At 42.6% G+C, this 21,027-nt stretch overlaps 1 protein-coding gene across 1 annotated transcript in view; it reads left to right on the top strand.

Moving 5' to 3' along the window:
• The first annotated feature begins 812 nt into the window (after positions 1 to 812).
• IFT27 (intraflagellar transport 27) overlaps positions 813 to 21,027 on the top strand; it is a 57,697-nt gene continuing 37,482 nt past the window's right edge. The window contains exon 1 of the mRNA XM_018552310.1: positions 813 to 1,027. Coding sequence (XP_018407812.1) covers positions 994 to 1,027 — 34 coding nt within the window. The 5' untranslated portion in view covers positions 813 to 993. The remainder of the gene's footprint in view (positions 1,028 to 21,027) is intronic.

Here is a 21,027-nt window from a genome sequence, read left to right as displayed (position 1 = left end):
TGCCAGGCACCTGGCATATAGTTTAGTGGTCTGGGTGACACCAGTGACTCATCTGGGAGTGCTGCAAAGTGGTAGCTCTGTTGGCAAGTTGTACTCTGGAATATTTGGGGATAAGGGGATTCCAAAGCATAGAGTAAGAGACAATCATAGTAAAAAAGGGTCAGCAAGCTCCACTATTAGGAAGAGGAGATGTTTCTGAATCAAAGGTCAAACACATGGGATGCTTTTGTACTGACAATAGAGAGGTCAGGCAAGGTCACTCCAACTCATGCACCAGGGAGTCGCTTCTGGTCTCAAAACAAATCCTGCCCAGCCACCTAAAAAGCTGCCGCTAGTCACGGAAGGGTTAACACTACACAGACACCTGGAAGATGCTGGTCACTAAAGGGTTAACCATAGTAGCGCCTAGGGATGCAAAGATTCAGTGAAGCACGCCTTCTGTATTAGAGCAGGCAGAGCTAGGGAACGTGCACAATATCTCGCACACATATATTGTTTGTGAAGAAGGGAGCGTGTACAACACTCCGTGCACGGGCGGAGTGTAGAGAAGGGAGCGTGCACAGTACCCCTCACGTGTACCGTGTGTAAACAAGGGAGAGCGAACAACACTGCGTGCATGTGCACAGAAGAGCGCGTGCACAATACCTTGCGCATGTGCAGTGTGTAGAGAAGCTAGCGTGCACAGCGCTCCATGCAATGTGTAGAGAGGGGAGCGTGCAGGACACTCCGCGCATGTGCAGTATGTAGAAAAGGGCGCGTGCACGATACACCGCACATGTGCAGTGTGTGAATAGGGGAACGTGCATGCGTGCGCTGCTCAGGGATACAGAAGTGTAAACAAAGCCTCCAACCTTCTGGTAGCTGATGTGAGGAGCCTTTGCTGAGCTCAGTGAAAGGACATATATGCATGCAATAGTGGACATTGCTTGTGCACAGCTTTCATCTTGCCATTAAGAGACGTTGTATGAGCTTGGTAAGAAGACAGCAAACATAATGGTGAAACTGTCAGCTAAGTGCATAGTAGCAGGTGAGTGTCCTGACACTGCTCTTATTCGAGTTTATGGTTTTGTAGCATGTGCATGCTTCTCATTTGTCAGGGATGTCACTTTGTGTGTCACTTTGGTGGCATGTGAGGTTTCATTCATTTGTACTTTTTCTGATGGCTTGTCCCATGTGCCTGTCAGAGGGTGCAGACATGCTGCAATAATGTTGTCACTGTCACTATATTATATACATATATACTCATATATAAGGGGGGGTGGGGGGTAGTCCACACTACATTGATGTAATGTCTGCATATGAACCTTTATGCCAGTTTATTATATTTACTATAAATATCTGTATTTATTTAATGTTCACAAAGTCACTCAAATCTCATATATCTTCTAACATGTCAATGGACTTCCAGAAGTTGTTTTCAGTCTGTTTTAAATCAGCAGCTTTGATTAAAATCATTCCTGGTGGTCCTGTCTTGGTCTTCACCAAGGTCCAGGCACTTTCTTTGAGAAACTCCCAATTGTGCTCCTGTGTTGTTACTAGCGATGATCCTGGGCTTGTTGTGAACCCAAGTCCGCAATGACCGCCTTCCCCGTCCCAGTCAATGGCGGTAGTTGCGCTGGGGGCAGTCCCCACCCCTTTGTGGTGTATGGCTGCGGTGCAGGGAATGTACCTGCTGCAACTGATTGAGCCGGGAGGGGTATCGTGTAAGTCACAGTTGCGTGTCGTGTCAGTCACAGTTATGAGCGGGCTTGAACTAACTGGGTTTGCGCCAAACCCAGGCTCATCACTTATTGACACACATGGCTCCTGGCTACGTTTACAAGCGGCCATGCAGACACGCACGGCATGGTTCACCATTGTCACTGTCTGTAAACCTGTGCAGAGCAATGGTATGCTGCTGATGTTGGAGTGAGTGCATGTAGAAAGAAAGTGGCTGAAAAATATTGTAGGACATCAACAGCATTGAGATAGGGGGGAAAAAGGCGATGACCTATATCTTTATTCAACCTTAAAGGAGAACTATGGGGTCAGTGTTTTCCCCCATAGTTCTCCTTAGGGTAACGGGAGGACACAAACTAGCGTCCTCCCGTCACCCTAAGCTCAGTATACTGCGAGCTACAGCTCGCGGTATACTGAGACGCCAGAGCGGATCCCGACGTAGATGACGGGATCCGCCCAGCTGCGTGAGTGACAGCTGGCTCTGCCTATCTAGAGGCAGAGCCAGCTGTACCCGCCCCCTCCCCGTCCGTTCCGCCAGTCAGCGCTGGCAGATCGGAGCGGGGAGAGGGGAATCCAGCCCTTCCCCTGTCACGGCAGAGAGCCGTGACAGGATCGAGAGGTGAGCGAACCCGGTATGTGTTCGCTCACCTCCCGATCTACTGAGCCGACCTGTGACAGTCTCATTGTCACAGGTCGGCTAGAACTATGAGGTGAGTGGAAATCACTCATCTCATAGTTCTCCTTTAACAACTATGACAATTTTGCCCTTGTTTATGATGCACCGTACTTTAGCAAAGCAAATGTCGTTCAGTAAGGGTTTAGATCGAACACTGCAGATGCAGAGGTACTCTCTCTTAAACAACGGTTGCCAGAACAGCAGATGAGTCTTGTAGCTTTTGTTGCCTGGCAACAAGTAGCAGCAAGTCCCGGGTGCCGGCATTCATGCAGCATTCAGCCTACGGTTCTGTTGGCTAGTCTAGGCAGCCGTAAAGTGGAAGCTGATAACGTGGAGAAACAACTGTTGGGATGAGAGTGACAATCACATCAGCTGCAGTGTTTGAGAACGACTTATGCAGTTCTCTGCGCCTGGCAGTGTAAAGGTGGCCATACACTGGTAGATCTTTGTATGTACATTCACACGAAAAATCTAACCGTCAACAGAATTGATGAATGTCGTTTTCAAAGTTTTATTTAAAAATGTTATATGAATTTTCCTGAACAAAAACCACATTCGCTGTTAGAATTGTATTCGAGAAAAATGTTCTATCCTGCTCCTTTTTATTTTTTATTTCCTTATTAATTTATTTTTCTCATTTTCTCACTACGGTGCAGGGAGCCGTGAGTGACAGTCACGGCTCTCTGCAGGGACGTGATCGAGAAGTGAGCAAGCGACGGTATGTGTTCACTCCCCGATCTATTGAGCTGACCTGTGACAGTTTCATTGTCACACGTCAGCACGAATCATGAGGTTGAGTGAAAATCACTCACCTCGTAGTTCTCCTTTTTAAATCTTAAAAATACATTCAAGTAATTTAACCATTAACAAAAATGTATCTTATTTGTGTGTCACTCAGCTGTAGATCCTCAAATCATGATACTGGCCTTCTTTCTGGATGGTGGCTAGCTTTGTTCCCCATTTTCCCTGTGTGCTGTAAAGTAGCCACCGCTCCAAGCTCGCTCCTGTGATGGACTACAATCTCAGGTTTAGTTGACTAATTTGTCGATCAAAATAATTTTGATCGATCAAAGAAATTAACGATTAATCGACGGATTAATCGTTAATTTCCGCACCCCTACTAATTTTGTATTGAGATGATAGTCCATCACGGGAGCTCAATTGTGTGAGTTCGATTTGTGTTAGGTTTTGGTGAACTTATCAAAAAGTCCACAAATTACGAACTTAAATGCAAACCCTATTGAAGTCAATGGGAGGCAAATCTTAAAAATCAATTCCCTCCATTTTCAAGGCTAATAGGCAAGGGAGTGTCAAAATTGATGGGCAGACAGAAGGTAGCACTCACTACATTAAAGGGATTTCTTCAAGTACGCTTTCATTGCATTATCAAAAAGCAACCATATGACAAATTTCTATTCAATGCTGATGTTATAATATTTATATATAGTATATTTTGTGACTTTAGAACTCTTTTTTTAAACAATTTCTCTACATGTCTCTGGGAGACTCTTAACTTCAAGTAAAGCTCTACCTCCTCATTAAAATAGATGTTCCTGTATAATGGTCCAGTGTAAGAGCATATACTTCCTTTATTTGTACTGTGAAAGGAAAACCTGTGTTTGGAAGAAAACAGAGACTACCATTTCTGACCCCATTCTGAAAAGGCTTTTTCTTGGCTGTCAGACACAGATTAGAAGTTCTGATCTCTTTAACTTTGAATTATTGAAGTTAGAGGATCAGCAAAGCAGCAAGTCAACAGGCAGGCTTAAGTATGTTAGCAACGGTAGCACCATATTTGTTTTCAGAAGAGGTTTCCTTTAACTGGAAGGGCTGGGGCTTAAAGTGATATCAATGTTTTTAACTTATTTCAAATGCTGATTAAATCATTTGCAATGGATGCTGCTCCTTAATGTTTAAAAGTTTTAGTTTCCTGCAGAATCAGCAGGTCTCCTGAGCACTGGATGGGATATCCTCTAGGGATAGGTCCTGGAATGACGGTATATTTTACCTTTATTTGGGTTATGGTCCCTTTTAAGTGGGAAAGGAATTGCTAATTGCCCTCCAGGTGGAGAAGTTAAAATCAGAAATCTCCTAATGGTGCCCATATACACCTTACAACTATCGCAAGACTTTTGTCTTGCGATGGTTGTAAGGTAATTTAAAAAACGTACGATCTGCCCATCTTGGACAGGCAGATCGTACTTACGATCATCGCAAGCCCGCCCCCTGAGGGGCGGGCTTCCGTTGACTGCAATGCTGAAAGGGCAGTGTGCGCTTGAGCACACCGGCCCGGGCAGCATTTGTCTTACGAGCAGGCCACAAACCCGCCGACAATCGTACGATAATCGGCAGGTGTATGGGCACCTTTTTAGAGCGGGTGGCAGAGGTGTGTGTGTGCTGGAAGCACATGGGGCTGGCTTGGGGCAGGAAGTGGTGTATAAGAGGCACAAGGGTCAAGCCGAGTGGCGTGTGTACAGGAAGTATGGAAGACAGCCAGGGAGGCTGGTAGAATGGTGAAGCTGAGAGCCAGGGACACATAGGAGGTATGAAGTAGCTGGAATAACACAGGTGTGTGGGAAACCATTCTGGAGTGTTTTACTACTGTTACCCAACAAAGCAACAGTCCACAGTAAGTACCCTGGAAACCCTGAGATTGTGGAAACCTTATCTGAAAAACTTTTTTAAGTTAGAGAGACTGTAGTATCATTTTGCTGAAGATAAGTGGACTGTTATGTTTGTGTTATTATGCTGATGTCAAGCTACTTTCAGTTAGGGTTGCACCAAAATTTCTGCCGCCAAAACATTTTAACCAAAAATGGTACTATGGGCAAAATGCCAATAGTAAAAAAAAAAAAAAAGAGCCAAAAATGTGGTGCTCTTCATCAATTCTTGTTCATTCGTAATTGTGGACATAGTATCCGTTACTATCTCCTCAGTTTAGAGTATAGAGGATTGCTGTTCATTCATAAATAGAGCGGCAATAAAAGAGATTAAGGACTCTGTGTCCTCCCAATCTTTTTCTATTTTAAAATGGAAATATCAGGGGTCTGTTTTAGACCCATTTTATATTTTCCCAAAAATGAAAAAAATATTTAAAAAAATGTAAATTTTCGGTTTCGGCCTGACTAATTTAGACATTTTATTTTGGTGCATCCCTACTTTTTTTTTTTTGAAGCAGAATTAAAAGTGTACTTTTTTGGTGAAAACGGCTTCCAGAGTTCTCACTTAGCGCTCACCATTGTGCTAAATTAATTTTTATATTAGGGATCAACCGATTATTGATTTTTATTTTTGGAACCAATACCGATTATTGGCCACCTTTCAGGCCAATAACTGATATCAGGTATCGATATTCTGTGTACATGCAGCTGCGCCAGCTGGCAGCCGCCCCATTCATCTGCCGGTGACAGGATCCCGTTGCCAGCAGCTGAATGTAAACAGTGGGCAGTGCAAATTGCAATAGCCAATAGCACGCTGGCTATTGCTTCCCCTGCTTTTCTACTGGGTTTTTTTTTCCTGTATTTGACAGGCTGCCGGCCTGTTCCTAGGTAGATTTACTGGCCTGCTCCTTTGATCAGCTGATCAAGCGATGCCAGCCAGACAGCTGCACCCATTATGTAAATTTCACTCTAAAATTCGCACAGTGTTTATTATCGGTAATATTTTTACATTTTACTGATAGATAGTTTTAAAAAACTGGACTATCCGCCCCGATCATCTGTAGCTCTGATAATCGGTCAATCCTTTATATATATATATATATATATATAATCTCCTGGCAGGGCCACAGGGATCCTGTAAAATACTGTAGTAGGCGCAGCTACTACAGTGCTGTACAGCGATCTTCTGGGTCCTGTACAGCCAGTATGCTGATCGACTTCTCTGTTGTTAAAACACAGCAGGTCACCCACTCAGCACAGCGACCATTCAGCAGATGTCTAGTATTTTTATGAATGAATATTAGGTGTTCTCTGATTGGACGAGGGGCAATGCCATTACATCACCAGCCCTTGTTTAATCATAGAACGCCTAGTATTCATTCATGAAAATACTAGACATCTGCTGAATGGCTGACGTGCCAAACAATTGAACGGCTGTGTTTTAACAGCAGAGGGCAAGTTGCTCAGTACAGTGGCTGTAGCAGGACCCAGAAGATCATCGTAAAGCACTGTAGTAGCTGCAGCTACAACATTGTTTTACCGGATCCCTGTGGCCCTGCCAGGGAGAATTTATGTATTCTTACATTGGACTAAGCTGGAACATGTAAATATACATACATCTTTATAGGTGGGGTATCGCTGTAAACTAAGCAACGGTTTACTTGAATGTAAGTTTTATAAAATCACTTTTATATAAAGCAGTGTTGCTCATGATGCTTCTGGGCAGGACCATAGCCTCCTGTGATGTGACTCTGCATTGTATAAAGGTCTCCCGAAATGACCGGGTGATTATCAGAAACAGAACTTGCACAGCTGTGCATAACTGGACAGAACCTTTTTATTTGCTTACTACTTGATTTTTTCACATAGTTCAGTTTAATCCTATGGTAGCTACATAGAACTTTTTTTGACATAGTTCTGTTTAACCCTTTCTCTGCCACCGGCGTAAGGCTTACGGCGGAACACAACTGCTTCCAGCTAGGTGGCTCAGTAAGCCACACGTCGGTAGCATTTACTGTTCTGCTACAAGCCCATGGTCACTTTATCGACCATGAACTTATACCCGAACAGTTCCCCCAACGGTCCCCTGTAAAATAATAGCTGTCATCAGCGGCTGACAAGTTCCGGGCACCCCCCTCCCCCCCTTCGCTGGCACCACGGCTGCCGCAATCTGCAGCCTCTCCTCCCTGCCTGGAGGTGCTCCAGGCTAGAATCTATTTCTCCTTGGATCCCCGCTGCTCTCCCCTGTATGTGCTGAGGCAGCAGGGATCCGAGGAGAAAATGGCCGGCGGGGGGGCAGAGGAGGGAGCGCCGCATGTCAGGAGGAGATAAGAGCCGCTGGCTGTCAAATCCAGGATTGCCGGCAGCTTTGTGATCGTGCATGGCCGAGGGGCCATCCGACCCAACGATGATGCTTTACATCACTTCCTGTTCATTCATGAGTTTTCCAATGGGTGGAAGCCTCAGTATAGAGGCTTCTACCCATTCATAACTGGATTATAGTAAATGTTTTACTATAGCCAGTTATGAATGGTAATCCTCAGTACTGAGTGCTTTCCATGCATTGAGTGCTGAAGCTGCAGAAAAAGAGATTGAGGACTCAAATTCTTTTTTTTATTTCAAAAAGGAAATTTCAGGGGTCTGTTTAGACCCCTGATATTTTACCAAAGCCCCCCCAACGGTTATCAACAGTAAAAAAAAAAACACCATGCGCTGTGGTGCGTTGTTAGAATGCATCGCAGTGCTTGATTTTTTAATTTTTTTAAAATATTTCATTTACCTGTGTGGCAGCGCATGACAAAGTGTTGTGATGCATTCCTGTGCGTTGTGATACGTTGTGTTGCAATTAAATGTACACCTGTATCATTTAATCACAATGCACACAGTGCACAAACAACTTTTAACATAACTTGCTTATTTACAGTTTTGCATTACTTCATTTTCGTACCATTTCCCAAAAAGGCGCAACTTGAATACCAACAAACGAAAAACCATGAGGCTTTTAAGGTGTCACATCCGGATATACGGGTTATAATCAAATACAGAATATTTTTGATCAATTCATGAAAAACTAATAGTTTATTATATTTTAAAAAGAACTATCAGAAGTGTACATAAAAACACTGTAAAAAACATATCCCAGAAAGCATTTGGTTCACGCATGCACATCATGCACATCATAAACAGTCTTATCTATTTTATCAATTATTTGACTTTAAACAATATCCATTTTGCACTTATATAGTGTTTCTCATAAATTTATGCTTGAATGCGCAGTGGATCCAGCCTTCGACGCGTTTTGCCACAAGCTTATTCAGAAAGAATGGGAGATCGCTGATAGCAAGAATCTAATAACCAGACATGCATGTACTAAATTACATAATTGATAGAAAATATACAAAGCGAACGTCTCATGCCAATATGATATAACATATATCAAATAAATACCATTTTTCTGGTAAGTGGTGGTGGGTCAAACCACTGATCCGAGGAACAACGCATGCAAACCCAGAGAGGTCGAGAGAGGAGAAAGACACGCAGGGACATTCAAAATGGAGGACTCGAACAGCCCTCAGTGTCCAAGTAGCAAAGATACAATATCTGTCATAACCATAATATTGACACTATGTATGGGCTCTTATAGTGCCATATAGAAACTACCCTATTAGTATCATAAACTTACGTTAACATAATATTATCCAATTCTCCCTACAAGGTATGAGATGCAAAGCAACATCTGCACATCAAAAAGCCCCTATAAACTAAATCATGTGAAGTGGTGTTTGTGACGACATGGTGATCAGTTTATGAGTTAAATGTGTATTGGTGTTGAGTTATGTTTAATTACGTTATACTGTGTAACCTGGTTATCAAAAGACTGTCAGCACCACCCCTCGTTATCTCCCATTGTACTCTGAATGAGCTCAGGACAATGACATTCTGGCCAGGCTCCTGCTATGGCTGTCTGGAGCTCGTTAGCAGGGGAAACCCTGTGGTGTTGAGCAGATCGATTGTCTGGGGGGAAGGCAGGGTGGATGTGATGGGATTATAATCTGATCTCATCACTTGCTGTATAAAAGTTTGTGCAGTTGCTCAATAAATCAGAGTTTGTTTCACCCTACACTTGTGTCTCGACCAGTGACTGGGGAAACTGAGAGCTAAAGATCTTCAGGTTGCAATATCTCCTGAGCAAGGAAGAAGACAGCGGCGGACATACTCATTCTGAGTACGGGGGTCCGTCACAGTGTTGCTGACATCAAAAATAGGGATAGAAAGAGCCGTTTTATAAATGAAATTAATAACTATACAGGTACCTAATTAGTAGTCATAGGGTAAGCCGAGGTGCATCCATATTTCCTCCAGAGCGAACCCCCCATCTATATCCCCCACTCTTCCCGAATGATCATACACTGCACCGTTTCACGTTGCTAATCCTGGCGTGTGACGTGCGTTCCCAGGCCAGACCAAGAGGTGTGCACATGCGCCATTCAGGGCGCATTTCCATGGAAGTGTTCCCGCCATTAACGCGGGTCCACTCCCATTTCGGCTAGCCGTCCATTGGTGTGCCACCCTTACGAGCCAGGCACCACCCAGTCATCCGGCACACAGTGGGAGAACCCCCGGCGCTACGGGACAATACAAAACAGCACAAATCCTGCAGAGAACGTCAACCCCCTCCCAAAAGAAATGGGTTTGGTGATGTTCAGTGCACATCCCGCCCCTAGATACATAAGTAAGGGGCAAGGGCCAACATGTGCCTAGCTCTGGGAAACAAGGCTTTCTGCAGAAAAAGTGGATACACACCACCAAAACCAAACCTAATTAAAAGGATATTACAATTATAAAACATAATTATATTCAATTTCATTTAAATAAATACTATTCATAATTAAAACATAGATCGAAAATGGCAACCAGGAGAAAATATATAATCTATGAATAGTTAAATAATCATAAGATGCCCAAAAAGAACTTGGTCATAATAGTGATCCATCATAAAGTGAATGTGAATACAGTGTATATAAAAGTGAAAAGTCTAGTGTACAAAAGGCGCAATTTAAAGTTTACAAATATTTAGATTTAGTTATGTTTTTTTGTGTGCACTTATCTATTTAATTATGTATTTTTATCAGTTTAATATTGATTTGACAAACATTTGTGCAATTATTGCAGGACCTACAAAATTAGTAGCACCATCTTTTTATTCTCCCGGGCCTGTGCTTTCAGAAAATATATGGTTTGGGGGGGGGGTCTTATACAAATGCTAGTAACGCAGCAGTAGAAAATCAAAACAATGGGAAAAGTGCATAAATGGTGTGGCCAGCTGAGGTTTAAAAGCGTTCCGGAGGGCTTGGCAGCGAAAAGGTTAATCCTATGTGTGCTATATATATATAACCTTTTTATTTTGCTTCTTTTTATAGTCTAACTAGTTTCTGAAACTACTTGTAATTGTACACTTTATCTGTTCAAAGAGCTTGATACAAATATAACCCACATGATCTAGCATTTATTACTGTCATCCGAGCATTGCAATGCCTGAGGAGCATGGTGGAGCTGAAATAATCTGAGCATTCTGTTTATGACACAAAATCACAACTACTTATTGGTCTAAAGTGGCCAAGAAAGTGGCAATGTTACATAGTAGCTCTTTGATTATACACATTATCATATTGTGTATAATGCTCACAATGCCACGCTGCAGGGTACATGATTACATGGGTAAAGAAATTGCGCGTCTCGAGTGCCTTTTAAACAGACAAGAGAGCAGCAGAATTACTCTCTGTAATTACAGACCCCCAAAGAGTTTATTGCTCTTGTATTAAGGAATGAGAGAGACCTTTATTGGGAAAGAAAGAGCACGTAGAAACAAACCTGAGATTTTCTTCTCATTTGTTTTCTATGGAGATTTAGAAGCAGCATGTCCTGTTACTGATAATGCTAGGTCTCACACAGCATTTTCAATGGTTAAATTAAATGAGATATAAACATGGCGTTCTTTGAAGCAGCTTAAGATGCATGTGTTTTATTGAGCATGAGGCTTTTCCATGCATTCAATTTCTGGTCTTCTGTTGGGCTGCTTACATGAGGCAGGACTAATTCCAGTAGACAAGTAGTCCTGGTGCCTCAAACAGTGGGTGTCTAGCAATTTCAAACCTTTTTTAATATCATGGATGTTTGTGTGCCCTGGCTCCCTAAAACCAGTGGCCTCCATGTTTCTGGACTGGATGAGTCCCAGTTGTATATAAATTAGTCCACTTTGTGCTGTCTGTGCTAATGTATATCACACAATTGCATCAGTAAACAAAAATATTAGAACGTTTTGAAAAATAAACATTTAGGCTAGAGTTGGGCTTTAATAGAGTGGAAAAGGATTTAACCCTCTGTCAGTTCTTATTGATGCCTGTGTCCCCCTTTCTTCTCCCTTCTTTTCCAGATGACATGGTGTCACATGGACAAAATTACAACAAATACCCTGTTTCCCATTCTGCCATAAAAAGCGGATAACACCTATTTGTTTTCTGTTACTGTTTGCGTCTTCCTGTCCTGGTGATACCCCTTGCCTCAAAGAAACTGGAATTAATAAAATACAGTTTATTACCAACGAGACCCAGATGCACATAAAAACCTGGCAGAAGATCTATCCTCTGCTCACTCTTTTCAAAACTTAAAACCATTAAAAAAAAGTTTGGCTGGATGGAGTTGTGCTTTGTAATTTTCTTGTTCAAAGATTTTATTGAAGAGATAACAATAAACATAACAGAATCTGCAAATGAAGCAAAAACTTAAATAAGTAAGAACATATCTCAAAACCGGTTCAGTTTGGATTGTCAAGTCACAGTAGGAATAGGATAACATGCAAAATGGAGAGCCGCTAAATACAAAGAAGGAAGGCAGACAGGAGGGGAATTAAAAGAGGAAAGTGAAGGAAGAAAAGGGAGAGAAGAGGAGTAGCAAGAAACAGAAAAAGGGACCAAAGTGTTCAACCCAAGGATACCATATTGAGTACAACTTGTCCATGCGATCAGACAGTCTAGCTACTACGTGTTCATGAAGCATGGTCTGCGTAATCCTGGATTTGATTTTGCACAGCGGCATAGAGAGATGTCCATGCTTTAGCATTGTTTCACCTCTGTCAAAACGTGTAGCATGAGGGCACATTGAACCTTGAGAATGCCAGGAGGGCAGACATTGAGTAAAGCCAGTTGAGCTTGTTGGGTTATGGAGGAGCCAAGGAATGTAGACAAAATCTAAAAAACTTCAGTCCAGAACCATCCAGTGATGGGGCATGTCCAAAACAAGAGCCCAGTTCTCCACAGCCTCTGAAACATAGGGAAGAGTAGCCTGGTACACAATGAGCGAGTCTAACTGGTACTAAATACCATCTGGTGAGGACCTTTTTTATAGTTAGTTTCCACAGCCAGGACATTACACATGCAAGATTTTAGTGGTCACTGCCAGTCCTCGCCATCCAGGGCAAACCACAGGTCCGCCTTACACTTTTGAACATCAGTGGGTGGCTGTTGTGTGGTATGGTCTGAATGTAACAAGTAAAGAATAGAGTTTAGTCCCCGTGAGGGACAGAATGAGAGCGACGTTCGAATGCGGACAGGAGCGAGGAGCTATTTTGGAGGTTTTCACAGCACGGGATAAGAAGTATTTCACTTGGAGGCATTGAAAGATCTGTCTTGTAGTTTGTGCCAAGCCAGCAGACTGCAGTTTTTATTCAGAAATTCCCAGAACCTCTAGGTTACCTAACAAGCTAATGTTCTCATTCACAGCAGTGTGCATGCAGCTTGTTTATGAAATATGGCATCCCCAGCATCTCCTTAGAAAGTAATAATGTAGAAGTTTCTAGTGGATATTTTAATTAAGTATTTTACCCGTGGCTAACTTAATATTTATCTCCATATGTATTAGGGCTTGTTCACACCAGATGCAGTTCTGATGCAGTCTGTTGAGGTTGGCAGCTGCATCAAAAACACATCACTGTGCATTTCCCTTTCTGGGGCTCGATTCACACCAGTGCAGTCAGTTCAGGTGCAAGCAGACAAAATACTGCTTGCCACATTTCAGCTGCACCTGATAGCAATGGAATGCATGCAAACTCATCGGAACACAACTTAACATCTGAGAAAAAAAAGCAGAATTGATGAGCTCATCATCCTTCGACTTCCTCTTTGTGGGCAGAGGAAGGGAGCATTTTGGTTAATGTTCTAATTAATACACTTTTTTTTTTGTATGAAATCTGTTTTTTATTTTCTTGTTTCTTTGATGTGGATCAGCTGTCATGGAGCTCCAAAATGTGATGAAATCCAATGACAAACATTTCCCTCCTATGTGGGTGCAATTGGCAGCCTGCTACGGGCTATTGCTGTAGCCAATAGTAGTCTGTCTTTTGCTTGAGCTCACTGTTTACATTTAGCATCCATCTATGTATTTTATAGCCAGAAGATGATGGGGGTTGGGAGGGGGTTTATCAGACACTACATTATTCAGTTTGTAACAATCCACGTGTGTGTGATGGATAATGGGGGGCTTTACTGTACTTGCAAGGTTACTATAGTTATACAATAGATAACATGCAAACAAAGGAAGCATGGCCGAGCTACAACTTGACTCCAAACAACGATGCAATTGAACTGACAGGAAGAAGGAAGTGACATATGGTCTAATTTGCATTTTGAGAAAAATAACGGTACCTAAACAAGTCAAAATGCATCGCACGGCAGCTGCGCAGACGCACACAGTTCTGATGCAGTTATGGTGTGAACAAGCCCTTATGTTAGATTGACTTATGATTGAAGCAGTACTTATGTCAGCTTTAATCACTGCTTACTCAGCACTATTGGCAGCTGCCTATTTCTCTGTTTTCCTACTTTTTGTGTAAAAGTGAAGCCATTTCAAACCGTGTACTGGGGACTTGGTGTATAGGTTATAAACACATTATAAATACTAGGGCTGCAGCTAACTATTATTTTCGAATTAGTCGATTAGTTAGCCGATTTATTAAGTTCGGTTAATCGAATAAAAAAAAAAGGCTCCAGTGATGGACTACTAGTTTGTATTGAGATTGTAGTCCAAGAGGAATCAAAGCCTAGTTTCTCTATCAAGATGGCCATCTCCACACAGAGCAAGGTGCAGAACAAGGCATGGTAAGTCAGTAATGAGTATAAAATCCGCTATAGGGAGACCTCGGGCAATCCTGGTGACTTGCCTTTGTCTTTTACTTGCCTTTTTTTTGTGCAGAGATTCCAGAGTTCAGGTTTTCTTTAAAAATACTAAAGTATAAGTAAACTATTCTCTGTGTTTCTGTATATATTACTTTGACACACAATAATGAGGCTGAAGAGGAATTAAAGTTTAATGTAAAAAATTACTAGAAGGTAGGTTTTTATGCTATAACAGACACTGTTCAGTGTACAATCCTGGCAGTCTGTAAGATGGCAGCCGTAAGAGCATACACAGGAGTTGCATTATCCATAGGCAGTCAGTTGAGAAGACTCTGAACCTGGAAGAAGACCAGAAAAAGATGGTAGTGTGAACCTCACTATGCCAGGCTTTCTGTGGATGAACGAAGGGCAAGGAGGGACGGGTAAACCATGGTATCTCCTCTCCTCCATTCACAGAATGCCTTGTATTCAGTGAAAAGAGTACAAGGCATTTGGTGAATGGATGGGGGAAGTGGCGACAAACTCTTACTGTACAATGGTCAGAACTGTCAACCTGAGCAGCGAAGGCCCACGGCTGATATTAGTATCGTGCAGGAATTAAACGAATTTTTTTAGCATCCGCAAACTCTCCGCCAGTAGATGTAGTTGTCAAAACATTAAAAATAACTTCTATGGACCAATCGCAACTACAAAAAAAAAAAAAAATACTTGTTACTGGTTACTATTAATGTAGCATAAAATATACATTTTTGGTAACCTTTGCATATTTTTCAGTATTATTAGTGACTATGTTTTGTGTTTAAAATTGACAAGGTTCTTTTTACTTGCAAAAAAAGTGTAATTCTGTGGTGGTCCAGACACCCCTGACAAACTGCGTGGCCAGGTCCTCGACCACTCTTTTATAGCAGCTGCACAGCTTGTCAACATCACAATATTGGACAATAAAAGCACAGAATTACAATAAGACATTTTTCTGTCCTTCCATCACTATTTTCACTTTCACCACAAGGAATCCAAGTGCTGGCCCAAGATATCCCAGAATACAGCTACAGGAAGGTGGTATTAAGATACATTTGAGTAAACTAATTAAACCTAGGACGTAATGGTTTTACAATGTAAATTTAAATTAATTGGTATTCTATACTCTTTAAAGGAGAACTGCTTAGAGCCAGCATAGGACACTGCAGCTGTCACATGCCGGCTCTATATCGAGAGCTGACCAATTGTGTAACTGCTGATTGCTCAACGCTCAGTCTCTTCTCCCAGCAAAGAGCAGTGACAGACACTGCCTCCCCCCACAGGGGTTCACCCCTCTCCTCTGTTCCTCCCAGGGCTCATTGGAGGGACAGAGGAGGGGCAGGCACATCTGGCTCTGGTTCTACAGAGGCAGAGCCAGCTGTCACATTGGGAGCTGGGGTGGATCCTGACAATATTTTCAGGGCTCTTCTCGGCTGCAGCCTGGCTTTGTGCTGTCAGCAGAAGGGGAGCAGTAATCTACTATCTGCTCACTGGGTCACAGAAGTATATTAGTAAATGTACTCCTGGGACTCAAAAGAGCAGTAAAGCCAACAAAAGGTTTGGCTTTTCTTCTCTTTTAGGAAATGTAAACGTTTTAGAAGCAAGATATACTGTATAGAAGCAGTGCATCCCTTTAAGAAATAGACCACTTCAACAAGCCTAAGCATTTTAGCAGAATATAGCTTTGAAACGGGGGTTGCAAAATATGTACAATTAACAGAAATGACAAGCTTACTAGGCTGACTCCCACACACCCTCATGTCTCTCACTAACTGTTCCTACATAGCACCTACACCACTGCAAATGGCTCAGAATTAATTTTACATAATCTCACATGGGTCTCAAAACTTTTTTTTCTTTTCTCAACTTGCAATATAGTCTTCAGGCATCACTCTTAAATATTTGCCCATACATATGTCCCTGTCTCTTCTATGCCTAATATGTGATCTACACCTTTTCAGTTTGCAGAATTGAATCTACATTTTGACCAGCATAGGAAATGTCTTTACCTGCTTTCTGCCACTTGGTTAAAGTGTATATAAACCAAAAAAGAAAAATGTAATATATATTTTTAGGCTTTTTTAAATTTTATTTTCACTTGTTGATCCGGCCAGTAACACACTTCCTGTCTTAGGGTGGCTCCACTCTATGGAGGAGCAATGCAGCCACCCTTGGAGGGTAGCATTGTCACCTTGGGGGAGAGGGCAATGTTAGATGCAATAACAAATTTAGTTGGACTTGACTAACAAATTAAACTTGAACTCCAGCTAACACTTTTTCAGCAGTTACAGCAACAGTTTATTTTTTTCCTTTTGGGATAAAGCCTGTACATAAATGAATAAAATCATCCATTGTAAGCACCCCTGTCAGTGTTAAATGGTTTGTCTCAACCCTCTGTTTGCCAATTTTGCTGTACAGCTTGATCTGTTTAAAAGAAGTTGAAAAATAAACTTATTGGCCTGATCACCAGATAAAATTTAAAGGGGAGGGGACACTAAAAAGAGAAAACTGATGCAGCCACCACATCTAAGAATTGGTAAGTTGCAATATATTACGTCTTTGCATTTGGGTTGAGGGTCTTTAAGGTCGCCATGCAACCCGTTACACTCTGACCATAAAAACTTTGTACAATCAACTGTAGATTAATCAAAACTATGCTATATGAAGACCAGGTTAAACTATTCGGTCACTATTCAATCAGGCAGGCCCTTGCCCTACATAGTTGTTGGTAGATCATAAGGAAATTGTATAATCGGATTGTTTTTCAGCAATATAGCTTGGTGAGGCTTCACCTTCTGCCTGAATGGACAAAAAAGTAGTTGTACCAGACTGACAAAGTCATCCCTATAATCTCTCTTCTGTGAACAGGCCAAACCCATACTACAGTTGGATCGTTTTGCTATAGCCAAAACTGGACACCTACTGTTGATTCGGTAAAGGGGTCAGCTTTTCCGGTGTTTAGCCCCTTGCCGTCCACCAATCGTAAAAATACGGGCGGATGGCGGATCCTTACTGCTCGCGCACGTGAGCAGAATCCCACCAGGAAGGTAAACAGCCATTGACGGCTGTTTCATACAAGCGTTCGGCCAGCTCTATAGCCTTCTGATCGCTTGTATAACCTTACATGGTTTGTACAGCAACTTTTTTTTTGCTTAGCAATTATATGCCATTTAAAAGAGCAGTGAAGCCAAACCTTTTTTGGCTTGGCTTCTCTTTTGGATCACAGGAGTACATTTACTAAGATACTTCTGTGAGACAAAGCATATAGCGGCCTGCTGCCTGCTAAAAGCTGACAGGGCAGAGCCATGTATTGTTGGGATCTGCCTGGTTGATAGTTGGTTCTGCCCCTCTAGAGCCAGAGCCTGCTGTGCCTGCCCTGTCTGTCCCTCCAGTGAACACTGCAGGAACAGAGAGGGGAGAGGGGACTTCCCATTGGGAAGAGTATAGTTTACTCTGCAAATACTTCTCCTTTTAAGTCATCTGAAGAACCCACATAGGCTTTCATTCAATTCATTAAATCTCACTGTAGAGTGTATACTTCTTCCTCAAAGGGACATTCTTGGTGTTCCCCTGCAGTCTCATGGACACAGAAGTAGTAGGGTATTATTAAATAGAGCAAGAGAAGTAAGGAGGTCCTAGGAGCAAGCATCTGAGTTTTGCCCCCTATTGGGTCTATGTGTGTCCAGTGAACGTGACTTAGATTTGAGAACCAAAGGACTGTGTGGCTCAAATCCAAATGGTAACAGTTACAGTCCAAACATAATGTCTCCTTTTAGCTTTATGCTGCTAATCACAGTTCTGTTTCACAGAAGGGACACTGAAAAAATGCTGCAGCTTTGGTATGTAGCCATTGGGGGTGAGCAAAACTGTCCAGGTTTAGTGACTCCTGTTCAAGATTCAACAAACCCGAACTTTGCTGTAAATCACATTGAAGTCTTTCTGGGGAAGAGGGGACAATCCTGATGGGGAAAGTATGCCAAGTTTAAGGGTTAATGCCAAGTTTAGGGGTTAATTGACAAACTTCTAGGCATGTTTCAAATGGCTTCAAGGGCAACAATGAAAATACAGAAATCCTTTCAATCGGGGCTGGACAAATCCTGGTTTCCATGGCAACAAAAAAACCTCTGTCTGGCAATCTGGTCACTGAAGTCTTTATCTGCGGTCTTATTGACTGCCACTTCTTCATTCAGAATTAGGTGGTGTCTGGCAGAAAAACAGCCAGACAATTAACATTAGGAGTGTGAGCTGTGGCTAGAGTACTGATCATTTTCACGTGTGGACTTCGGCTGCGATCATAGTGAGCGCAGTGATCTCCTCATTGTAGCTTCATTATACACTCGGTGGGGGGAGAGATTTGAAAATGAAACGGAGACGCTGATTGGTTGCCATTTACAGCTGCTCCAGTTTTGATAAATTCCCCTCACTTCTGTGTACTTATGAGAGGGACAATGTGCCAGTGCTTAAAGTTTGTGTGTTCTGGGAGCAGACTGAATAGTGCATTGCACTTTTGGATCTGTGCTTTAAATGGCATAATCATCAGTGTTAGGTCTGGTGCTTCATATTCTACTCTTTCTATAATGTAATATTTTGTGTCAGGTCCATTGCTTACATGATATGCTGCAATAGTTATTATTGGTCTAATTACTTCCTTTTATGCTGCATTTCTCAGCATCAGGTCTAGTACTTCCTTGACTGGACCATTGGTTTATACTCCAAAATCATCAATCTCAGGCCAAAGTACTTCCTAGTGTGTCTTGGGAGCAGGCTGATCTGTATACCACACACCTTATTGGCTAGACCAATGCTTTAGACCCTATAGTCACCAGTATTCGATTGAATACTTCATAGTGTGTCCTGTGAACAGGCTGTTTTACTGACAAATTTACACTCATATATTTTAAACTCCTTGAAAAAAGTCCCAGTGACGAAACGCGTAGGAAGGGGTACGTGCTGTGTTCCGTTCGTCTGATGCTGGTTTTGTGGTGGGCGCTCGATCAACCTGCTGTTGATTTTAAACTTATTTGGTGGATCGTTTAATCGAGTGGGGGAGCTCCTTGGATTTCGTTTGGTGTTTGAGGGGAGAGATGATTACCAACATCTAAAGTGACACCTGGGATGATCAGTATTGAAGGAGAGCACGCTCCCCAATGCGCAGTATGACCATTTGAATGCATGGTCAGAAACGTCTGGTGAGTGTTTTTATTGTCTCATATATCGGAGGAGATCGATCATTGATGGAAAATACTCCAAGAATATTGTAGAGGCATTGGTTCCCAATCGCAGAATACGATACAGATTTATATGAGCATCAATCTGCATTTAAGCACTGTTTGATTATCGATGTGTATGAACACTTGTAGAAGTAGATGAAACCACGGAGCTCGTGTAGCACACGTTTTACTTCGCTATGAGCAGGACACGCCCCCCTCGTGTATGAACACTTGTGCACTGTTTGATTTATTGGACACTTATCAAGTCTCATAAGAGATTTACACTGGGGACTTTATCACCTAGGATTCAAATTATTTATTGGAGTCTGATTTATCTAATTAAGTTTACAAAGTATATGATTTTTTATTTCATAGGGATTCATTTGTTTTTAGTATTTAGACACATTCTTTGTTTGATATATTATTGAGAGAGGTTCAGAGCGGTACAATGGTTTAAGACTCAACCTGCATAACTTTAGGACCCACATTTGTCCTTAAGTCGCGACCCAAGTCGCACAAAACTGGAGCACACGGCATTGTTCCAGTGCAATTGCACAAACTGTGGGCGGGAGATGTGTTTGGGGTGCCATTCAAATGAAAGGCAATGCACCTCCCGCACCAGAATGAACAGTAGGTGCTGTGGGGATTAGCTCCAAATAGTAGCGCAGAAAGGACGCATCCACTCGCTGTAATCTTCATTCAAGGGCTTCCTTGCCCACTTTTATTAAATGAAAGTTCACAAAACAGAACAATTACCCTCGCAGGGGTTCTTTAGCATCTCATGGCAGCACCTGCCCATCCAGTCTCCTGGCTTTGCATTTGCAGCACCGCTGCTCCGGCCTCAGCCCACTGTCTGTTCCTCCAGACAGCTTCAGTCGTGTGCTAACCTGCACACTGGGGGTTCTTCCCAATCCACAGCACCCTGCTGCACTGGATTCCACTCTGACTCCTGGGTGGAGCTTTCCTGTCTCCCAGGTGGAGTCTTGACCCCTTCCCAACACCTTTTATTTTAAAGGCTGTGCACACCTGTGCCATCAGCATGTGCTGGCCACTCAAATTTTGGACACAGGAATGGAGATGCCACAGTGCGATTACGTGGTAGTTTGCGATTAAACACTGACAGACACACAACCACAGACACAATCTCACACACACATACCCACTCCTAGAAAAAGTTAAGGGGTTCAGTGTGGGCTGCTGTGCTGTGACGGAGCTCTCTTCATATGTGCATTGCTCGTACAGCTCCCTTGCACTCCCTGTAGAGGTGCCGGGAGCCAGAATGTGACGTCACTCCAATCACATGATGGAGCTCCCTCGCAGCCATACCCCCACCCCACCTCAAGCTGACACTTGACGCCAGGCAGCATATTTTGATTGGCTGCTCAGCACCAGAACTGACAGTGCTGCACTATGGAGGGGGCTGAGGAACATCTCACTTAGTGCAGTGGAAGGCATGCCGCGACCCACTGAACATGGGGTTGCGACCCACTTTTGGGTCACGACACATGAGTTGAGAACCATGGGTTTAGGATATATTTTACTGTGTCAGATATTTTTTGCTAGATATTTACTGT

Source organism: Nanorana parkeri, unplaced genomic scaffold (genome assembly GCF_000935625.1).
Source record: "Nanorana parkeri isolate BGI_ZX_2015 unplaced genomic scaffold, ASM93562v1 scaffold83, whole genome shotgun sequence".
Lineage (NCBI taxonomy): Eukaryota > Metazoa > Chordata > Amphibia > Anura > Dicroglossidae > Nanorana > Nanorana parkeri.
This window is presented reverse-complemented; position numbering and strand designations above follow the sequence as displayed.